This window comes from Mauremys mutica, chromosome 6, assembly GCF_020497125.1.
Source record: "Mauremys mutica isolate MM-2020 ecotype Southern chromosome 6, ASM2049712v1, whole genome shotgun sequence".
Classification (NCBI taxonomy): Eukaryota; Metazoa; Chordata; order Testudines; family Geoemydidae; genus Mauremys; species Mauremys mutica.
Window position 1 is genome coordinate 114402068 of NC_059077.1, and position 22337 is coordinate 114424404.

General features: G+C 42.9%; 1 protein-coding gene across 1 annotated transcript in view; it reads left to right on the top strand.

The window, feature by feature from the left end:
- SVEP1 (sushi, von Willebrand factor type A, EGF and pentraxin domain containing 1) overlaps positions 1-22337 on the top strand; it is a 182423-nt gene that overhangs the window by 102206 nt on the left and 57880 nt on the right. Inside the window, exons 29-37 of the mRNA XM_045020777.1 lie at positions 4489-4612; positions 5151-5321; positions 6954-7127; positions 8076-8195; positions 9633-9809; positions 14414-14498; positions 15988-16179; positions 18553-18720; positions 21011-21683. Coding sequence (XP_044876712.1) covers positions 4489-4612; positions 5151-5321; positions 6954-7127; positions 8076-8195; positions 9633-9809; positions 14414-14498; positions 15988-16179; positions 18553-18720; positions 21011-21683 — 1884 coding nt within the window. The remainder of the gene's footprint in view (positions 1-4488; positions 4613-5150; positions 5322-6953; positions 7128-8075; positions 8196-9632; positions 9810-14413; positions 14499-15987; positions 16180-18552; positions 18721-21010; positions 21684-22337) is intronic.

Sequence of the window (22337 nt, forward strand, 5' to 3'; positions counted from 1 at the left end):
CAAGCCTCCATGAAACGGAACGGAATAATGGTGCACAGAGAACGCGCTGTGTGACAGACCCAGACCGGTTGGGTGCAGGAGTCTGGTAGAAGGAAAACACACTGGACAGTGGATGAATAGTTTTCTGTTTCCTGAGTGACCAGGGCAGGGGCTACCCCAGAGCAGTCAGGAAGGTGCTAGAAGCAATTAAGTCAGGCAGACTCCATAAGACACCTGGAACCAATTAAGAACGGATTAGACGCAATCAAGGGAAACAGGCTAATCAGATCACCTGAAGCCCATTTAGAACCAGCTGGGACTAGTTTAAAAGGAAGCCCCTTCAGAGAGTCCGGCTGGTAGGAGCTGGGAGTAAGAAGGTGTTGTGGGAAGACTGGGAGAAAGAAGGTGGGCAGTAAAAGACCCGGGAGAACAAGCGTGGTCAGGTACCAAGGAGGGTGCTAGGAGGGGCCGTTTGGGGAAGTACCCCAGGGAAGGGCTATAGCACCGTTAGTATAGGAAAACTACCTGTTGCTGCTGCCAATTAGGGTCCCTGGGTTGGAACGCAGAGAAGAGGGCGGGCCTGGGTTCCCCCTGACCTCCCCTCTACACCTCTACAGAATCACTCCCTGAGAAGGGAGACAGGGACTACAGAGGGTTCTGACACCAAACCCTTTGACTGGCGAATGGTAAAGGTGACTGAGTAAGCTGTAACCCTTGCCTCTAGGAAGGGAGAGAGGCTACATTGAGGGTCACAGCAAACCTCTGAGGCAAACCCTAACCGTCTAGAAGCACAGGACATGCCCTCTCCCCCCCGAGGCAAAGCCGGTGCTCTGCCACAGTTGTCAGTCAAATAAAAGAGATGCTAAATAAATTCTTTAAGACATTTTTAGGTATACTCTTAGCTGTCCATCGACATGTTCATCTTCTTCAGATCAAACCCAGTGATCTTTCATTTTTGCTGTAGTCTGGGTTGGGTTTTTTTTGTTTTGGTTTGGTTTGTGAGTGAGGTTAACACTCATAAAAGATGCTGACCTGACAGCAGTGGAAAATGAAGTTCTTTGTACATCAGTCAGTGGGAAGGTCCCTTCTCCTTCCCCATCTAATATCCTCTTACTTCGCGTCTGCACTAGGGAGATCTCCCCCCAAAATTCCAAATGGTTCAAAAACAGTTGGGTGCCCTAGCCTGGACCATTTTTCAGCAGCCCATGCTCAGGAAGGAGTTTTTTGAAGATGCTTCAGTAAAAATAGGTCAGGCTGCTGGTGCCTGGTCCATGCACCAGCTCCATCCAGTTGTACAATCTTTTATACTTCAGTGTAGATCAGGCCAAGCGGGGAGGAGGGAGGTGAGAGTAGTTTGGTTGCCATAATCATTAAATACCTGCCCTCCTCACTGAGGCTGCCAACAAGATGCTAACTGTGACGTGTTTGTGATGTGGACACTTATCCATCAGAAACAGGACAGAGACTAACCACCCATTTTGTGCAGGCCACTGACTTTTTTTTTTCCATCCAGCATGAAATATTCCACAGCTTCCGCACAGATTTGCATGTCTGTTCTCCTAACCAGGCCAATCCCCTTCCTGTCCATCACTGTGTGTAATGAGAGAGGGGGTTAAACCACACTAACACTTTCCTCCTTGGGCTGCTCTTCCTTATTCTTCGCAATTTTTAATCCAACTTTGCATGTGGCCATAGAAAACATTCCTTTTTGCACCAGGGAATTACTAGGGTTGCTCTTCAGCACAGCCATGGAATGCACTAGTTCAGTCATCAACATGTTTTCTTAATTAAACAACCATTTTCCTTCGGAGGGGTACTTCTGCCCTTCCTAGTAGAGGGATGGAAGCCCTTAATCTTCTTTTACTGCACATTTGTCTTCTGTAGGGCATTTATCACTTTCAGCAGCTTCTTGGCTGAGAGCAATGCTTCTGTCTTAGGCCAGCTAGGGAGAGCTGTAATATGCTGAATGGGGCCTTTGCAGGGAGGTTATGGCATTACAGCTTACATAAGGGCTTTTAGACTCTATTCCAGGAACTATTTTAATTTCTTTTCCTGCGAACCACAGTGAAATTGGTGAAGGCTGATTCCAAGACCTTACTTTCCACTTTCTTCACTCAACTGTCTGATCATCCCAGGTTTTACGTATTTTTTTTAAAAGCCCATAAGAGCTTTTAAAAAAAATAAAAGAGTTAAAAATCTTTCTGTGTGTCCAACAGAACCTTAGCCTCTCCTGCAAGATGATGCACTCGGCACACTAGGACCATATTTGGGGTCACTGCTGAATGTCTAACATGGCATCCCATGGTCACAAACCTATCTACATTTTTTTCTACTGAACACTTAAGCTCAGGGACTGCATACTGTGCAACCTGGGCTTTTGCCCCAGATCACTTCTGCTGGGTGACTAACGCCCTGTATTTACAGTTTTATGGAAAGGAAAGGACACAGAAAATAAATCAGTCCTCTGTCCAGCATTTACCAGGCATGTACAGGCCACAACAGCAAGTATTAACTTTTTTGAGTGTCCATGTCTCTTGAGGAAAACCCCCATTAAACCAACATATATCCTTCTCCCACACTGTACAAGGATGCATGGCTCAGGTCCTGGACACAGGGCCGTACGTTTCTACTTGGCTACTGAACTGCGGGGAGAAAATAAACATATAGTATTAGTGTGTTATTAACAGAAATCCATCAATGAAGAGAACAAAACTTGCATAAAGAGTTTTCGACACAAATCAGATGACCTCCATTTCACTGTGCACAGGAAAGCGTTGTGATTTTCCCCTTGTATCACCCAGTTGCAGTCGCTAGGTCTTCAATATATCCATTCAGTCAAAATCTGATATCACGCTATCAAATGGAGCCACCTTGCCGCCTCCTGCAGAAAGGCAGTTTGCTCAGGTTTGCAATGCACCACTGCAGTTGTGGCAATTCTAACATGGTGAGGAGTAAAGGTCTTTTGCATTCCATTGCTGTTCCATAAATCTTCCCATCAAAAGCAGACCACTATTAGCCTTTTTATGCTGTTTAACTTAACGCCATGAACCACATGCTCCCGTTGCTGAGTGATGATGGGAATGCTGAGGTGTACAATCTGTGCATTCTTTCTATATATCTCTGTTCCATATTTCCTGATGGTCATAACTATAGTAAATGGCTCAAAATACTGTCATGGCTACATCCTACTCAGGGAAACAATGCCTGATTCTCATTAATAAAGTTTAATCTATTGGATATACATTCTGGTTATGATTTAGTTATTGTCTCATTGTGTGATTGAGTTATGGTACATGACTTTGCTGCCCTCAGGCACAAATGCTTGGAACTGGAAAATCTGATATTTCCATGGGAAAGTCTGACATTTCAAAATTAGTTTTCATTCCACATCAGAAAGAAATACTTCAGTTTCCCATAATTTTGATTCAGAACTCTCAAAATGTTAAGTGTTAATACTGTCAGAACATAATATATTGTAAAATATGAAATATAGTGAACATAATGTAATATAAAATGTAATAATACATATAATAAGATCACTATGTTAATAGAATCTGAAAGTCTAAACAAAATATTTCAAAAGGAGAAAAATCTAAATGTTTTTAGTCTTGTCAAAATTAAATGAGAAAGTCAAAATGATTTGACATTTTTCCATTGAAAATTTTGTCAAAATCTACATGTTCCCACAAAATGTTGCCATTTTGACTAAACTGCATTTTTGTATGGAAAACTATACCATCAAAAAATTTTCATCCAACTCAGGCTATCTAGCCATCCATTAATCTAACAACGTAGCAGTTCCTTTATCCTGTCCTCATGCATCCCAATTTCACATCCAGTGCTCACTTATAAGCCCAATCCTGCTTCTAGTTAATTCCCATTAACTGTGGCCTGTGTAAAATCTGACCTGTCATGTTTTGCAAAGTCACAGCCTGGTTTATTTAAGGAATTCAGAAACAATCCTGGAAACAAGGAATTGTCTTTTTTTGAAGCTTCGTGTTGTGTTTTCTGTCCTGAAAATTAGGTATCAAGAAATAAAACTATTTCAGGACCATCACTCATCAAAATTCATATTCTGTTGTTTCTAATGGTAAAAGTTTCCCTTTACAAATACTTGAGAATCTGCTCAGATTCCTTTCTTCATCTTCTTTTTAACCTGTGGGGTAAATACACTGTCCTGCCAAATAGACATACATAGAGGTGTTTAAACTGACACGTTTCCTACATCAGCTGTAGGACAATACTCTTCTGTCAGATCCACCCCATAGTAAATTGCTACAGTGTTCCACCATTGCACTGGTGACAATAGGTGATCCAGACAAATAAGAAGAGCAGAATACCTATGAGCTTTCCCAAAAAGCCAACTAAAGTCATGGAAAGACTCTGACTGACTCAATGGACTTTGAATCAGATTCTAGGTTCAGTACTGCAGATGTGAGAGATGTTCTTTTCTTTCAAAGCTGTCTGTTAGTTAGCAAATTCTATCTAACCATGTGTTTTGAACCTTAGGTAAAATCCCTGGCTACTTCCTGTCCAGAAGAACTGCAAAAAGGAAATGTATTGGCTTGGCCGGATTTCCTGCCTGGGGTTGTTGGAAGAGTGAAGATAGATTACAGGAGCATATTTTGTGCTGGTTAGAACTTTATCTCCTAGAAGTGTTTTTGTTCCGAGTAATAACACAGTAATACTTTTTATAAGGTTAAATGTGCTATATTGTGACCCCTGTCCTACTAGCCTTGAATAAATTATTTTGATAATTTAATGGTTGGAACATTCAGTCTTCATTCCTAAAATTCCAGTGTTTTATAACAAAAGTTCATTGGAATCTGAAACAGAGATTTATGCCTTCCTGTATTGAGATGTTGAAAGAGTGATGATTGATGATATTGGATCAAATGGAGGATTCTTACACTCATTCACGCTCACAATAGTTTGAATATATTATGGTACCTTTTTGTTTCCTCCTTTTGCTGGGAAATATCTTTTAGTTCAAATATGTTGATGTAGTTAAGCTCTTTGAAGCTGGAAAGAATATATACATTTTATAGTATAACACTTTCCATTAATATCATTCCTAGATAAACGCGCGCAGCATCACAGATATTTAAATAACAAATTCATTTGTTTTTATTCAAGGCTAACTCTGTTGTGTGTGCGCGTTTTGTCTTCAGATTGCCAATCCTTAGAAGGATCCATACCTCATCTGCGGGCCTCATCAACTGATTTAAAGCCAGGGTCAAAAGTGAGCCTTTCCTGTGATCCAGGCTTCCAAATAGTGGGGAACTCTGTCCAGCACTGTCTAAATTTGGGACAATGGACTCGACCTCTTCCCCGCTGTGAAAGTGAGTAGATTGTGTTAGCATAGCAGTCTGCATCTGCATCTGCAGGCTGCTATATCAGTCACAAGCCATGCTTAGGAAATTTTAGCTTCTGTTTGGATGCAATTAAAACAAGGACTCCTGAGAATGTAACACAGACCTGATGATTTATCCAGCATCTCACAGCTGCCAAGTCTTGCCCCTTAGATCATAAGCAAATTTGGAAAAAAGCTTAAAAAAACAATTTTATCTGACTTTTTTTTTCCAGCAATGGTGAGATTGAGGCAGCCATGTGATAAAATTCTGCTCCTGCTACATCTCATTTCATAGTATTTGGGGAGGTGGTGTGGTGCAGTAGATCAGGGCCGCCCGGGGGGGGAGGGGAGCCCTCACAAGAATATAATATTCTATATTTTTGCAACCTTTTTTTTATGGAAGGTGCCCCCGAAATTGCTTTCCCCGGCCCCCTGAATCCTCTGGGCAGCCCTGCAGTAGATAGGGCATTGGGCTGGTACTCAGTAGTGTGGGTTTGATTGCCAGCCCTGTCATTGACTTATTGTGTGACCTTGATTTCCCCATCTGTAAAATGGGGATAATTATACTTTCTTTCTTTGTAAAATACTTAGAGATATGTGGATGAAAAGTGCAATATAGGCCCAAATCAAAGCCTTATAGGAGTCCATAAGGATTTTTCCACTGACTTCAGTGAGCTTTGAATCAGGCTCTATGAGGGCTGGGTTATTACTATTAGCTTGATCCACTGGGAGTCTTTCCTTCCTTACTGCTGTCAAAGACTTGTGTCCTCTTCCCCTGACATTCATCCTTTGGTATTATCATTCATGACATTGACAGCAGTTCTATCTAACTGTGGTAGTTACATGGCCTCCGTTATCAGGATATCAAGCATCTCGCAATCTGTGGTGTTTTTATCCTCACAATATCCCTGTGAGGTAGGGAAGTGCTGTTATACCCATTTTACAGGCGGGGAACTGAGCCACAGAGAGACTTATGGACCAGATTTTTAAAGGTATTTATAGGCACTTAGCTCCCATTGCACTCTGGTCCTAAGTGACTTGTCCAACGTTACACAGTCTATGGCAAAGTAGGGAATTGAATTGAAAAACATCCCCATACCTGAAACTGATTAGCAGCCTTGTTGGCACCCTCAGGCATAGAGCCGGAGATTCCCTCTCGCTTTCAGACATGTCCCTTGTGCACCTGAGTTGAGACATTGACTAGGGATGTGTGGAGAAACTTGCTTTTTTGCTGGCAGTGCTGACCCTTTTCTGTGGACAAACAGAGGAGTTCAGTCTCTAGGGCTGTCAGGCCTTCACCTTTATGAACATTCTATTCACCTACACATGTTTTCATATGCAGAGAAAGTGTATTAATCCTCAGAGGCTCTTTCACTGCAGCCTTCGCTGTGCATTTCTTCTTCACAGCCTGTTACTAGAAAATCCTAGCTGTAAAAGCTAAACTTTAAGGGCCAAAATCATCCCCGATATAGCTTCTTTGACTTCACTGGAGCTCACCAGGCATGTATTTGACTTCTTCAGGAGTTCAGTCTTGTGCTAAATACACTGGTGCCAAGAGGTAGTTCATGGAATGTGTCTGATCGGCTAACACGTTTTTACTCTTCTTGTCTATGGTGTGTAGGAATCAGCTGTGGAGTGCCTCCACCTTTAGAAAATGGATTTTATTCTGCTGAGGACTTCTTTGCGGGTAGCACGGTTACCTATCGGTGCAATAATGGCTATTATTTGTTGGGGGATTCAAGGATGTTCTGCACTGACAATGGAAGCTGGAATGGCATCTCGCCATCTTGCCTTGGTGAGATATGTCACTTATGTGTGTGTATTATTGATGTTACAGGCTAACCCCTGCTCCTCTTCCTCTCCCAAAACTCCCTTTGACTCCACTGGGAGTTTGATATTAGTAAGACTTGCAAGATAGGGCCCCATGTGGTTTGCATTTGAATTGTGTTGATTTCAGGAGGTCATCTAGTCCAACCCACTGCTCAAAGCAGGATAAATCCCCATACAGATTTTTACTTCAGTTCCCTAAATGGCCCCCTCAAGGATTGAGCTCACAAGCTTGGGTTTAGCAGGCCAATGCTCAAATCACTGAGCTATCTCTCCCCCACCATAATTCACATAATTAATAATAGTAATTATAGATTTCTACCTCATTTTAACCTTTCCGATATCAGACAACTCCCAAACATCTTAGCAGGCTTCTAATGTAGTAACAGTCTATTCAGCACAGAAAAGACTGTTTCTGTTTTATGGTCAAAGTGCTTACCTTGTGAGCTAAGCAATCATGTCTCCCATTTTACAGATGAGAAAGCTGAGACACAAAGAAGGATTAGAGTAGATTTTAGAGTGCGAGAGTCCTCAGTCCTATCCTTTTGCCCAAACCATTAGGGTACACACCTCTCTAAGTATGAACTAAAACACCTATTCATTTGCCTTCCTGGAAACAAAATAATTGGCATAATAGGACATTTCCTGGACTCAGTGGGAGTATTCCCTGAGTGTGGAGTAACAGACTGTTTCCAGTTTCCCCTCATGTTGGCAATCTTTTATTTTATGCTAAATTAACTGTTTGTATAAATATTCCATTGTATTATTCTGGTTTTATTTCCACTGTTACAATGCATCAGAGAAGTGATTCAGTTAATGGTGGGTTTTTAAAATGATTCTGCCAGACATTTTGAGTGATGTAAATTGAAAATGATGTTCATTACAAATACTACCCTCAGGACATTTATTTTTGCAGATGTCGATGAATGTGCTGTTGGATCATATTGCGATGAGCATGCTTCTTGCCTTAATACAAATGGGTCCTACGTATGTACTTGCATCCCTCCTCATACAGGCGATGGCAAAAAATGTGCAGGTAATGAGATCAAATTTTCAACTACCTGGGGATGGGAAAGGAGGCCTACTCTCGCTTTGTAGATTAAGTGCCTCTTTGTGGTAAAGGGATAGCGGGTAAAAAAAAAAAAATAACAAACATTTCTTGTAACCTGAGCACATTTACTTTAGAAATCACGAGACAATAAACTTGCATTCCCACATTGTCATTTTTATAGCATCATGCTTCAAAGTAGACCTGCACTTTCAAATGCACAAAGAAATACATAAAATGTAGGTGCCTAAATATGGATCGAGGTGCCTAACGTTAGGCACTGAAGTTTGAAATTTTTGATCTAAGTAACTTGCTACGGTCAAATGCCAGTGCAGTGGTAGATTTGGAAATGTCACGTGACTCACAGTCCAGTGCCCTGTATGCCTGGACCACACTGTCTCCCGTGGAGGGAAAAAATGAGTTTGGAGCTGGTTAATGCAAGAAGGCTCAACTGCACTGAAATTAATTCAGTTGCCCAATCTTATAGTGGACCCAGCTTACATCAGGAACAGAGAAAAGCTGAGGAGATTCTTAAAAAAATATATACTATACACGTTCATAAGCCGAATATTTTTAGTAAAAAAGGGAAGCACCAGAGAAGGGGGTCGGCTTATGAACGGGTATAGAGAGGGAGAGGTGGGACACAGCCCCTCCCCCCAACAGAGGCAGCAAAGCCAGAAGGGAAGAGGCGGGGCCAGAGTCTCTCCACCTCTGGCCATGCTGCTCTCCCCCCAGCCTCCAAAGCAGCTGCAGCTCCGGGACTGGGAGGCTGCAGCCGTGCCGCTCGGCCCCACCCGCCAGAGCAGGCTGTGGCCGCGCCGCAGGAGCAGGCTGCGGCCGCGCCGCGCGGTCTGGCTTGCCGGAGCAGCTCCAGCCAGGCCAGAGACATCCTCCCCTGGCCCTCCCCAGATAAGGTGGGAAGGGATGGGATTGGGAGAGTGGGGGGGTCACGGGCTAGGGGTGGGGTCACTCCTCTGACCCCCAGCCTCTCCCCACCAAAAAAATTTCCCCACCAGTTGCTGTCCCGGCCCATCAGGGTAAGCAGCTGGCGCGCTGGGACACTTTTGTTTACTTAGGTTTACCTCCGTGCCTCCGTGTGAGGTAAACAAACCATCTTGGCCCACCAGCGGCTTATCCTGATGGCCCGGGAGCCAACGTTTGCTGACCCCTGAATTATAGGGTCGGCTTATGAACAGGTCATAAAAATTTTCGATTTTTACTTATCCATCTTGGGGAGGTCGGCTTATAAATAAACCGGCTTATGATCAAGTATATACGGTAGATATTTTTCCCCATTCTTTTATGTCTGATTTTCACAAAATGCCCAGACAAATGTCACTCATCTTGTTTGTAAGCAGTCTTGTTTAGTGATGCTGCAGTGCCTGTTATTAGTACGCGCTCTTCATGGTATGTCTGCTTTCACAGAACCAGTAAAATGCAAGAATCCGGGAAATCCAGAACATGGTCATTCTTATGGTGACAATTACACTGTTGGTAGTGAAATTACTTTCTCCTGCGAAGAGGGTTTCCAGTTGATAGGAGCGACTAGAGTCACGTGTTTGCAGTCTGGAGGATGGAGCCACCTGATACCATATTGTGAAGGTATTGTCTTGGGGGGCTCCTGTGTGTTTACTAAAAGGAAATTCAACAGTTCGTGTTACAGCATAGTGAAGGAAAAGAAGGAATTGGGATGGCTTTGTATGTAGAGATGGATGGATCACCAGAAAAAACACTTCTCATCAGGCTTATCTATAGGTCACAGTTCCAATTATTCACCTCCAGTTCATCAAACTTTTGGTGAACTGAAGGCGGGTGGTGTTCCCCAGAAGCAATGTGTCACTTTCTGCTTAACAACGACAACAATACACTTATACAGCAAAGGTCCATAGCAGTGAATATTCACGGCCACATTGGTATGGTTTTATTCCAGGCTTCTGAAAGCTCCCTGGGGTTATTACTGATCCAGTGCAGCCAGGATCATTGCAGAAGACTGTGGCTGCTACTAGTCTGTGGCTGGCTAATGTCCCCAGCTGACCTCAAGCAGACACTTTATCTCCACGGTGGGCTATATGTCCAAAAAGTGCCAGCCGGCAGTGATTGATGATGACTTCAGTCCTCTCAAGGCCAGTTCTCAATGATACATCCCCATTACTGATAAACTAAAACCATCTTATGCTCAGTAGTTGCCACTGGCAATGCATATGAAATGCCTCCATCTTCCAGATGTCTTCTTTAAGCAATATCCATGTTCCAGATCCATATAAGAGGATCAGAAGTATGGAGGTTTGATAGCTTCAGACGCTATGCAGGTCCTTCATGGCTGAGGCTACTAAACTGATTCTTCTTAGCATGTCCATCAATCCGTGACAATTTTACTGCCTCAATAGATGAAATCATCCACTACTTACACTGTGTGTCTGGCAGTACAGATGTCTTGTATCACAACTTTTGCACCGATACTCTGAATTTTTGTTTTTACCCAAGAAATCCTTAGTCCAAGGGCAGCTGCCCTGAGCTAGAAGCTCTCTAGTGCATCTTTAAGGTCATCTGCATCCTGGTCGAAGATGATGACATCATCTGCATAGTCCAAGTCGGTAAAAGAAGTTGAACTGGCAATTACACTGGTATTTGCGGAGACATTTTCAAGGAGCCAACCTGCTGCGTGGCAGAATAGGCCTGGGGTGAGGACACAGCCTTGCTTCATCCCAGATCTAGTGTGAAACCTGTCGGACCTATGGGTCTCCCATCACATCCATGCCCTATAGTCATTATGTAGGTCTTAAGTTAACTTCAGAAGGATGTCAGGAATGCCCCTAGGGACTTCCACCGGGCAGCTCTATCAACAGAATCGAAGGCTGCTTTTAGGTCTACATATGCTGCTGTCAAAGGACAATTGTATTTGCGATGGATCTCAGATAAAAGATGAAGAGCAAGTGTAGCGTCCATTGTAGATCGTCCAGCAGTGAAACCCAATTGCTTGGGGCAGCGGCATTTCACAAGAAGAGGCTGGGACTGGGCAAGAAGGACAAGTGTAAAAACTTTTCTGGGAACAGAAAGCAGAGTTTATTGGCCAGTAGTGACAGCACTCAGTGCACGGGCCTTGCCCCAGTGGGGGGATGATTCTTTCCATCCACTCTGCTGGTATCTTCCCATTAGTCAAAGCCCAGACAAAAGATTGGTATAATGCTACACTTATGGGCTCTGTGGTGTTATGCCATCCGGTCCAGCAGCATGCCCACTTCCCAGTTTCTTTATGGCAGAGTGGACCTCTTCCATAGTAGATACATCTACCCAGGTTTCAGGGTCAGGGTTTGCATGTACTACTAACACACCCGCATGTTACGACTAACACATCCAGATCTGGGCATGAAGTCGCTTCAGGATGGTTAAGTGCCTTACCTTAGTCCATCCTGTGCTTTGCTGCACATTGGGCTACCCACATTTGCCATCCTTGTCTGTCAACTGCCCTTCTCTCCAAATCTTCCCATTTCATGTTGAGGTGCTTGATGTAATTCAGAACTGTTTGTTTCCATATTATTCGCCATCTTCCTCTCTTTCCTCTTGCATTTTCTGGCTTCCATACAAGGGCATTTTTTGGTAAGCGTTCTTTTCCCATTCTCAGCACGTGTCCCAGCCACTGATGTCTTCTTTTGTAGATTATTTATGAGAGGGTGCCTTGTCCAGTAATTTTTCTGACTTCTTCATTCATCTTCCTATCTCTATATGTTATTCCCAGACATTTGTGATTAAATGTATCCAGCTTTTGCATATTTTTCTTGGTAAGTTGCCATATCTCACTGCTATATGTTGTGATGGCGATAACAATTGCTTTGTACATGTTCCGTTTTGTCTTGAGGGAGCTGTTTTTGAGTCACCAGATGTTTTTGAGTCTTCCAAATGCAGCGTTTGCCTTCCTGATTCTTCTTATTTCCTCGGAATTGATGCCATCTTCACTGATGGTATTTCCAAGATACGTAAATTTGTCCACCTTCTCTTCAATTTTGATTTCTGTCCTTCTAGTCCCCATTAACATGACTTTACATTTCTTTGCATTGTATCTCAAACCTATCTTCTCCATTACTTTTTACTTGGTTTGTGCATTTTTATAGTTCGTTGGCATCTTCATTGATAAGAGTGATGTCGTCAGCAAAGTCTAGATCAAATAGCCTGGAATTGTTCCATTTTAGGCCATATGTATCACCATTTTAATCCATAGTTGATGACTAGCATAAACAAAAAAGGAGACAGGACGCGCCCCTGCCTTACACCTGTCTTGACGCTGAATGGCTTACTCAGTCCATTTTCCATTTTAATGCAGCATTTTGAGTTGGCGTAGAATGCCTCCATAACGTTGATTAATTTTGTTGAAATTCCATATTGTGCCACAATTTTCCACATTGTTTCTCTGTCTATGCTATCGAATGCCTTTTGAAAGTCCACAAAATGGATGGCAAGACTGCCTTGTGTTCTCAATAATCCATCTCTGGGTGAAAATAGCATCTGTGAGCACCTCAGCTAGCAGGGGGGAGGGAGTGGGGAGGAGAGAGAGAAGGGGCTGTCCAGGGCTTCCCCCCGCCATGCTGCCTGCCAGGAGGGCTCCACGCCGCTCCCGCCTGCAGGTGAATTGAAAGTCATCAGTCGGCAGGGAGGGAAGGATGTGGGCTGCCGGCCTTGGTGCAGACCTGGCACCAGCTGGGGCAGACGGAGCGTGCAGCCTGCTCCCAGCAGGGCGCTTCCCTCCTCTGCGCCTCCGCCCCCTACAGTGGTGCACTGAAAGTCATCGGTGAAACAAAAGAAAAACAAACAAACAAACAAAAACACCAGGACACAGGGCGGCCGGAGCGGCGAAACAAAAAAAAAGGGGGGAGGCGGCCAAGCCACCCTAGGATTGGACGGAATGCCTCCCCTTAAAATCTGCCACCCCAAGCGCGAGCTTGCTCGGCTGGTGCCTGGAGCCGGCCCTAGCCACACGCTTACACAGAATCCAGTATTTCCAGAGGCTACAACTGTCTTCAAACCGTTGAGGGAAATGAGGTGATCCTTTGCTCTACAGCTCTTCTGTTTAAAGTAGGGTTTCTCAAACGGGTTGCCGCTTCTGTAGGGAAAGCCCCTGGCAGGCCAGGCCGGTGTGTTTACCTGGCCCGTCTGCAGGTCTGGCCGATCGCGGCTCCCACTGGCCATGGATCGCTGCTCCGGGCCAATGGGAGTTGCTGGAAGCGGTGGCCAGTACGTTCCTCAGCCTGCGCTGCTTCTAGCAGCTCCCATTGGCCCAGAGCAGCGATCCGCAGCCAGTGGGAGCTGCGATCGGCCGGACCTGTGGACAGGGTAGGTAAACACACCAGCCCGGCCTGCCAGGGGCTTTCCCTACAGAAGCGGTGACCCCTATTTGAGAAACTCTGATTTAAAGTGTACCCCCTAGGATCCATATGAAAGTTATAACTTACATCAAGCCAGATGTTATATACCATCATTGTTGTTGTTTTGTGCAGTAAGGTAGGTAAATTGGGAATGTTTGTTTAATAATCAGTTTTTCCTCCCAAGATGCCTGCTTTTCTGACCATTTTTTCCCTTGCATTTCCCCCCCACCCCCACACTATACTCCTGGAGGTCCTGTAGCGCAGTGGCCAACCAGCACAAAGAAGCTCATCAGGTCTTCACCTTTATTCAAGGGATCTCTTGAGCTATGTGAAGCATCCGTGTACCATTCCTCCTATGCTTCCAAATCCCTGACAGCTGGCTACTTTTTCTGAAATGTTGTTTTGTAAAAGGGCTCTGCTTTCACAAAGCACTAGTGTGCAAAAGCAGACGCTCTGGACAGTAGCACGTAGCAAGGTTCTATTTTAGGCAATGAAGCATCTGTTTGCCTAGATGATATATTTTCCTAGGATGACAAAGGTCCTCCCAGCTTCTTGTTCATGAATTAGGAGAAAAGCATGACATGAAAGCAACCAAGATGATTCCAATAATTAACTAATAAAGCAATATCCAATATTAACTAATAGAGCAAAATCAATTACTCCTGGAAGAGCAAATCCTGCTTCCCTGACTCAGGCAACTCCCTGCTCTGTCCTCATTGCACGGACTTGTGTGAGTAAGGCCAACGGGAGTCAGCCCTAGTAGGCATTTCCACCGAAAATGGAATTTTCTTGTGTCCATCTTGGACCTGTGCTGTCTAAACAATTATTTTTGATGTTCTCTCGTTAAAGCTGTATCCTGTGGTAGTCCAGTTATTCCAGAAAACGGTGCCATTGAGGGCTCAAATTTTACTTATGGCAAGAAGGTGCTGTACAGGTAGGAGAGTCATTGTGTTTGGAGCAGTACCGTAGTCAGAGTCTGGAAGCAAATGAGAAAAACAACTGGATTTAATAAGAGAGTAATTGACCTGCACAAAGTGCGGGGGAAAGTAATGGAACAGAATCCACCCCAAAACTCACCCATGAATCCTTTCCTGGAGTTCACAAATTATACAATACTAGGTTGCATTTATTTTAATATGCAGAGTAGAAAATGAATATTGCGGAGTACTGTATCTGGACAACAACCATTCTATAGTTAGTATATAATGTTTTACTTATTCCACATAATGGGCTGTGTATTAACAAAGCCCTTGAAATAATGCTAGTACTGTACAGTGGGCCTGTTAATTTCTCCTCATTCATCACCCCAGAAACCCAGGTGCCCCAGTATCATCCTGTATTATTATTTTTATATGTATTGAGGTAGCACCTGTGAGCCCTCATTGCTCTAGGCGCAGTACAAACACAGACCAAAAATAGGGCCCTGCCTCAAAGTGCCTATTGTCTAAGTATAAGAGGAAAATCAACAGGTGGATACAGACAAACAGATGGGAGAGCAAGAGGGAACAGTGAGACAATACTAGCCAGCATGGTAGGCTGTGGTCTCAGCACACTGGTGCCTAATGATTGCCAAGTATTTTGTAGGCATCATGTCAAGGAAGAGTTTTAAGAGGGTCTTTGAATGGCCAGGATATCACAGAAGTCACTTCAGAGTAGGAAATGTTGTGTTTTTAATGGTGTCCACTGTGCACGCTGTAAAAGACACATAAATACTAACCAAGCCTGGGGAATAGTCCCTTTTGCTTTGCAAATCTGGGTACAAAACCTACATTTTTTGTGAAAATTTGGCAAATTGGTCCCAAGTAAATTTTTCCTATTTTCTCCAAGAAACAGCTTTTTTTAGTGAAATCTCTTTGGCATTTCTACACATTCTGAATAAAATATTCAGCATTAGCTCAAATACTGTTCCCATCCATACTGTCTCCTGGGACATGGAGTATAACTCCATCCTTCCACCCACTGGCCAGAAGGATGGTGAAGGGACTTGAGGACACATCCACAACATAGGGGCTAGTTAAAGACTGAAGCCACAATGTCCCTCTTTGTTTTTGTCCTTTGCATTCTATTCAGGCATAAGCCTACAAGACCTAACAGACCTAGGATCAATTTTTCAAAAGAGGCTAGGCAACTTGGGAGTCTAAGTCCTATTTTGAAAAATGAACTGAGCACTTTAGAGCTTGAGTCTCATTGGAGTCTCAGTCACTTTTGTAAATGGGACTTGGGCTCATAAATCACTTAGGTGCTTTTGAAAATTTGATCCCTAGGAATCACATCGATTTTTACTGGGATGAGGGAGCATTTCCTTAGCTAATCCTGTGCACTTAGTAATATATATGGGTGGGAGGGAGGAAAGGGATGCTTGGGGAGAATCCAATAAAAACAAGATGTATGTATTTTATAGTGATTTTCTTCTTTTAATGCAGATGTAACAAAGGATACAATCTGATGGGTGAAAAGGAAACATCATGCCTTGCTAGCGGTGCTTGGAATCATGCTCCTCCTGCCTGTGAAATAGTAACATGTCCGAGCCCACAGGACATAAACAATGGAAAATACACACTGAGTGGCAGGACATATCTTTCTACTGCATCATATACGTGTAACAGTGGATACAGGTAAAAGCTGTAGAGTCGAGTCACAGGCACTCTAAGTGCTGTGAAGATGCTGATGAAACATAAAGACTTGCTGGAATGGCTAATTCATGTCTGCTGTAGAGCGTGTCAGAGGAACACAATAGATTTAAGAATTTTTTTTCATCTTTGAGGTACTTTCTGTGTTTCACACAAAATACCAACACTTGTGGGAAGCTCATTTAGCATCAGTCATCTTATTAATGTTTAATTCATTCTCTTTATCACCAAGATGTAAAGCACATTTCAAACATATGGAAATTAACCCAATATCAGAACCATATTTAAAAGTTCTTCTTTACACCTGAAAGGCTGCAGTACACTTAATTAGCTTTTCATGTTTATGCAAAATTATTTTTATTACTATTTTGCAGTGATCTTAAAATGCCAGCTAAAAATGGTCTTCTGTAAATTAAAGTGACCATTCTAGCCATTCTAATGAATGAATAAAATCAGTAAAATAGTGATTTATTTTAAGCTTGGGTTTTCATTTTACATTTGTGGATTGAGTCTGGTGTAAACAGACTTTTAGCAGACAATTAAAAATGAATAAACCCCACTATATTAAAATAAATAGCTTCAATCGTGTTACCTGCTGTGCAAATTAAAAAATCCTTAATATTATCTATATCTGTTGCAAACACACACCTATACTGACATAGTTACATACTCTGGGCTTAATTCTCCTCTGCCGTTCATCTTGTGCAATTATTCACATCTGTCCAAATGAGCACAAACAGGTGTGAAATGATAACACTGGTGTAAGTGAAGGGAGGGTTCTGATTTAGTAGTGTTTTTACACATACTTTGTGCTCACTTTCAATTGATGTAAATGACTACTTAAACTACAAAGCAGGGTAGAATCGGGACCTATAGCTACAGTACGGGCTTAATCCTGCACTCCTAACTTGGGCATAATTCCTACTAACGTAAATGGAAGCTTTCTCTACAACTGCAGAATTAGGCCAACCAGACAATACATATCATATAGATCATGGCTTCTTTTACAGATTAAATCTATTACATGAAAATTACAGTTAATGTATAGTGTTGTTTCACAAATACCAGTTCCATCAGTGTATTTTGAAGGCTCTTTTGTATAGAATGGGTGATTTATTTTTTTAATTCCTGCATAAAGCCTAAATAATTGAGCTTTTTGTGGCCATCCTGCCTGGATGTTTGGGAGATGAACTCCACCATTCCCTTTTGTAGTCACCACTTCAGGCAATGACCCTCCACACCACACCCCTATGCCGGGTGTCGTGGCATCTGTACAAGCACAGATACAGTCCCTTCTGTCGTCCACCCCAAATGCTCTTTTTCACACCGGCATATTCCAAGCTCGTGCAGAGCCCACCTGTTTGGCAGTGCCACACACCTTATGTGCCGCAGCTCAGCACTGGAGATGGCCTTTTACCGGTGAATTATACTGTGCCTGAATAACACTGTGCCATTTTGTGCCTATCCCTTGGTGTTACTATAGTTAAAGAAACCAAAAGATCAGCTAAGTTTAATATCTTAGGCCTTTCCTCAGCCAGCAAAAACCTTTAACATCCTACAGGGAATGAATGGCTTTTTGAAAATTTTCTCCTCTAGTAGTTCTGATCACCTGCTGTTCTGACAAATTTCAGAGTTGTAGCCGTGTTACTCTGTATCAGCAAAAACAACGAGGAGTCCTTGTGGCACCTTAGAGACTAACAAATTTATTTGGGCATAAGCTTTCGTGGGCTAAAACCCACTTCATCAGATGCATGGAATGGAAAATACAGTAGGAAGATATACATACATAGAACTGGAATTAATTTGCAAACTGGACACCATCAAATTAGGCCTGAATAAAGACTACAAGAACTGAACTAATTTCCCATGCTAATTTTCCCCTACTGTTACTCACACCTTCTTGTCAACTGTTTGAAGTGGGCCATCCTGATTACCACTACGAAAGTGATTTTTTCTTCCTGTTGATGATAGCCCACTTTAATTGAATTGTCTCGTTAGAATTGGTAAGGCAACTCCCATCTTTTCACCTACTATGTATATATATCTTTCTACTGTATTTTCCATTCCATGCATCTGATGAAGTGGGTTTTAGCCCAGGAAAGCTTATGCCCCAATAAATTTGTTAGTCTCTAAGGTGCCACAAGTACGCCTCGTTGTTTTTGTTCTGACAAGGTTAGCCGTATATTTTGTGAACAGAGGGTAAAATCCTGGCCCCAATTAAGTTAATGGCAAACTTCCCCATGACTTCACTGGGGCTAGGATTGCAGCTAGAAGGTATTTGCAAGGAGCTCCCGGCTTCTGTTCCCACTCCCATACAAACTGAAGTTACAGATTAATAATAACCTTTAATTCTATTAGCCTACAGGGTCCCCCAGTACTTGTGTGTGAAGCTTCAGCTAACTGGAACAGCATACCACCAGTCTGCAAAATTGTCTCTTGTGGATCCCCTCCTGCCATCAAAGATGCTGTGATCAGTGGGAATAACTTTACTTTTGGCAACACAGTCACTTATACGTGTAAGGAAGGGTATGTACATTAGCACTATTAGAATAAACCCCATAATGAGTAAAAATTGTCAAGCCACACAGCAGCTCACTCGTTGTAAGGCTGTGTCCTAATGCTATTCTTTGAGGTTGCATGCTCTTAAGAACATGGCTGTTTTATTAATGCTCATTAATTAATTATTGGTTCGGTTGAAAGGTGATTGACAGTTTTTGTGAAGTGGAAAGTTTGTATGTGTCAAAACGAGCCCATTTCCTCAGTCCATTTGTCAGGTTTCAGAAGCCGGCTAGAGTTAGATGGGAGACGGACTTGAATGGGAGCACGACAGGGAAATCCCGTTGCTGAAGGCAGCAATACTGGTAATTCAATTACAGCCCCTTTCCCTAGTCCCTGTTGGAACAGTGCCCCAGCATGGTGTGATGCTGGCAGTGCCATATTTGAGAGGAGACATATGGTAAAATCAAGGATCCCATGTCTCTTTTCACCAGAGTAATAATAAAATAAATAGTGACTATTTCATCAGTAGATCTCAAAGCACTTCACAATCTTTGAATGTGTTTATCCTCACAACACCCCTGGGAGTCAGGGCGGTGCTATTATCCCCATTTTACAGATGGGGAACTGAGGCTCAGAGATGCTAAGTGACTTGCCCAAAGTCACACAGGAAGTCCATGGTGGAGCAGGGAATGGTACTTATGTCTCCCACATCCTTGGCTGTGCCCTAACCACTGGACAGCCTTCCTCCCACTGGCGAGCAGGGATATTAATCCTGGTGTAAAGGCCAGATTCTAATTTGGGTGAATTACATTCCACCTTCATGAACATCTCTCTGCAGTTTCAGCTATGCAGTGTCCTTCATTTTCTGTCTATGTAGAACTTCTGTGCATTTTAAAATATATGCCATAGTTCATCCCAGAGGAGGTTGCAAAGTCCTGCAAAGACTTTCTCGCACGTGCTTAATTTTACACACTGTGAGTAGTCCCGTTGAAGTCATTAGAGCTACTCAGTGCATAAAGTTAAGCACACACGTTAAGTCTTTGCAAAGTCAGGGTCTAAGTTCATAGACCATTTTGTTCTCCTTCTTGATGAAAGGAACAAAATAGATGTATAATCATTCTCCTTCCAAGCTGAAATCTTCAACATTATGTCTGATATAATTACATTACATTCTTCGTTTTCTTTTTCTTAATTGTGCTAAGACTCAAAATGCTTTGTTATTTATGGTACAAGTGTTTTAAACAGGTCAGCTTAAAAGTATTTGGAAAAAAAACCCTGTCACCTCTATGGCAATGAATATAATGATGGGTCATATTAAAAACTGGCACTTGTATGTGCTTTTTTTTCCTGGAACCCCAGCCAACAGTGTCTGAAAATAAATACTGCAGACAAGTCAAAGTACTTTTACAGATGTGGCCAACAAAATCTAAACAGTCAGTTTCCAACCCTCAGCTACAAAGATGCATCAGAGACTTTCACAGTGGGTTGTTGTTCATCCCCTTTTTGTTTGAACACACCACAGAAAATGTAAGACTTTAAATAAACTCACAGACAACACATTTTGTGTTTAAACAGCTGCAGTTTAAGTGAGACAATTGGCAGCATGAAGTGCTGCTTATGATCAAATCCCAAAGGCTGATTAGCTAAATATAATATTATCCACTGACTACATGTTAAAATTGCAGTATTTGTGAAGGATTAGAAACAAATTACACGTCATACTGAATTTTGAAAGTATTTCTTTTTATATATGTTGGTGGTTTCTTATGGAGGAGTCATTACCAAATGACAACATAGACCCATTAACAACAACAATATTTTTAGCTAACTAGCTTAGGGTTTTGTACTGATACCTATTTCCATAATAGCTGAGTGCTTCATAGTTCAATTAGACTGGCATAGCAAGAACCCCACTGGATTTCATAGAGTCTTCAACTCTTCTTCCTTCTCTAGTTATAAGACGCTCTGCTTTTGGTAGAAGTTTTTGGTTTGTTTCCATTTGGTGGGGAAGGTTTATTGTTATTGTAAATGTTGTTCTGATTGTGGTGGAAAAGCTTTCCCAAAAGGTAAAGTCTTGCTGTGTGTCCGGCTAGCCAGGCTACCTATTTCTCCACAGATAATAGGTTTTCCTATAGCAGCCCTGGGTGTAGTATCTAAGCAGTAAACACTCACACTAGAGTTGCGACTGTTGTCTAAAGTGGACCCATCTCAGCTCTAGGAAGCTCTGCTTGTAGAGTTTTCCAGGGCATGTGGGGTGGCTTTACCCTTCAGTTATCAATCTAACTCCGTATGTTTTTGGTCTTTTCCTGATGCACAGCTACACATTAATTGGCCCTGACACCGTAGAATGCTTAGCCAGTGGTGAGTGGAGCATGAGTCACCAGCAGTGCCTGGCGGTTTCCTGTGATGAACCTCCCCATGTGGAACATGCGTCCCCAGAGAGCGCCCATCGGTTGTTTGGCGATATAGCTTATTACTACTGCTCAGATGGCTACAGCTTGGAGGACAATTCCAAGCTGTTTTGCAATGCTCAAGGGAAGTGGGTGCCTCCTGCTGGCATGAAGATGCCCCACTGCATCGCTGATTTTTGTGAGAGGCCGCCCACAGTGTCCTACACCATCCTGGAATCAGTTAATAAAGTAAAGTTTCCTGCTGGTTCAGCCGTGAGCTTCAAGTGTATGGAAGGTTTTGTCCTGAACACGTCTGCTAAGATTGAGTGCAACAGAGGTGGCCAGTGGACTCCTTCTCCTTTGACTATCCAGTGCATCCCGGTTCGCTGTGGGGAACCGCCGAGTATTAGAAATGGCTATGCGAGTGGAGCCAACTACAGTTTTGGAGCAGTGGTGGCTTACAGCTGCAACAAAGGGTTCTATATCAAAGGAGAAAAGAAAAGGACATGTGAGGCCACAGGAGACTGGAGCGGTAACCTCCCTACCTGCCATCCGGTGTCTTGTGGAGAACCACCCAAGCTTGAAAACGGAGTCATTGAGGTATGATAAGGGTTTTCCAAGCTGCTTGCTGCGCTGGCAAAGTTGAAGTGTCTTAAAGATTCCCACTGGCTAGCCCACTAAAGTTGAAGTAGGATGCAAGCATAACTGATAAGCAAAGGAATGAGGGGGATGGCCTTGTATCAGAATTAGGCTTCTCAAAAACACAAGCCCATTAACAGAATTTCCTGTTATGAGCAAGAATTTGATGTAGGAGACGCAGAGTTCCTATGACGTTCAAAAAAAACCTCTACCAATTGGTTTTCCTAATGTCTCGCGACATATTTGTCCTCTCCAGGCTGTGGGCCAATTCCCACTGCTCCCTAGAGATCTATCCAGGTGCTACAGCTAGCTCACAAACCTTGCTCTGATTGTGCTTACTACCAGAAACAACTGATTTGAAATAAAAAGATAACTCTGGGATGAATCCTTCCTTTTGGATGCGCACACAGCTCCCACTGAGGGTAGAATTTGACCGAACTGTCAAATTAAATTGAAATAAATAAAAGCTAGAAGTCAATAACCTCATCAGAGCTAAAAGGTGTAATGAATGCAGCTTTTCTCTTATTGCTGGACCCGTGTTCTACTCTGACGTACAAAGAAATGTTTTCATGTTACACTTCATGGGATATGGGGGGAGAGGCAAGATCACATTTA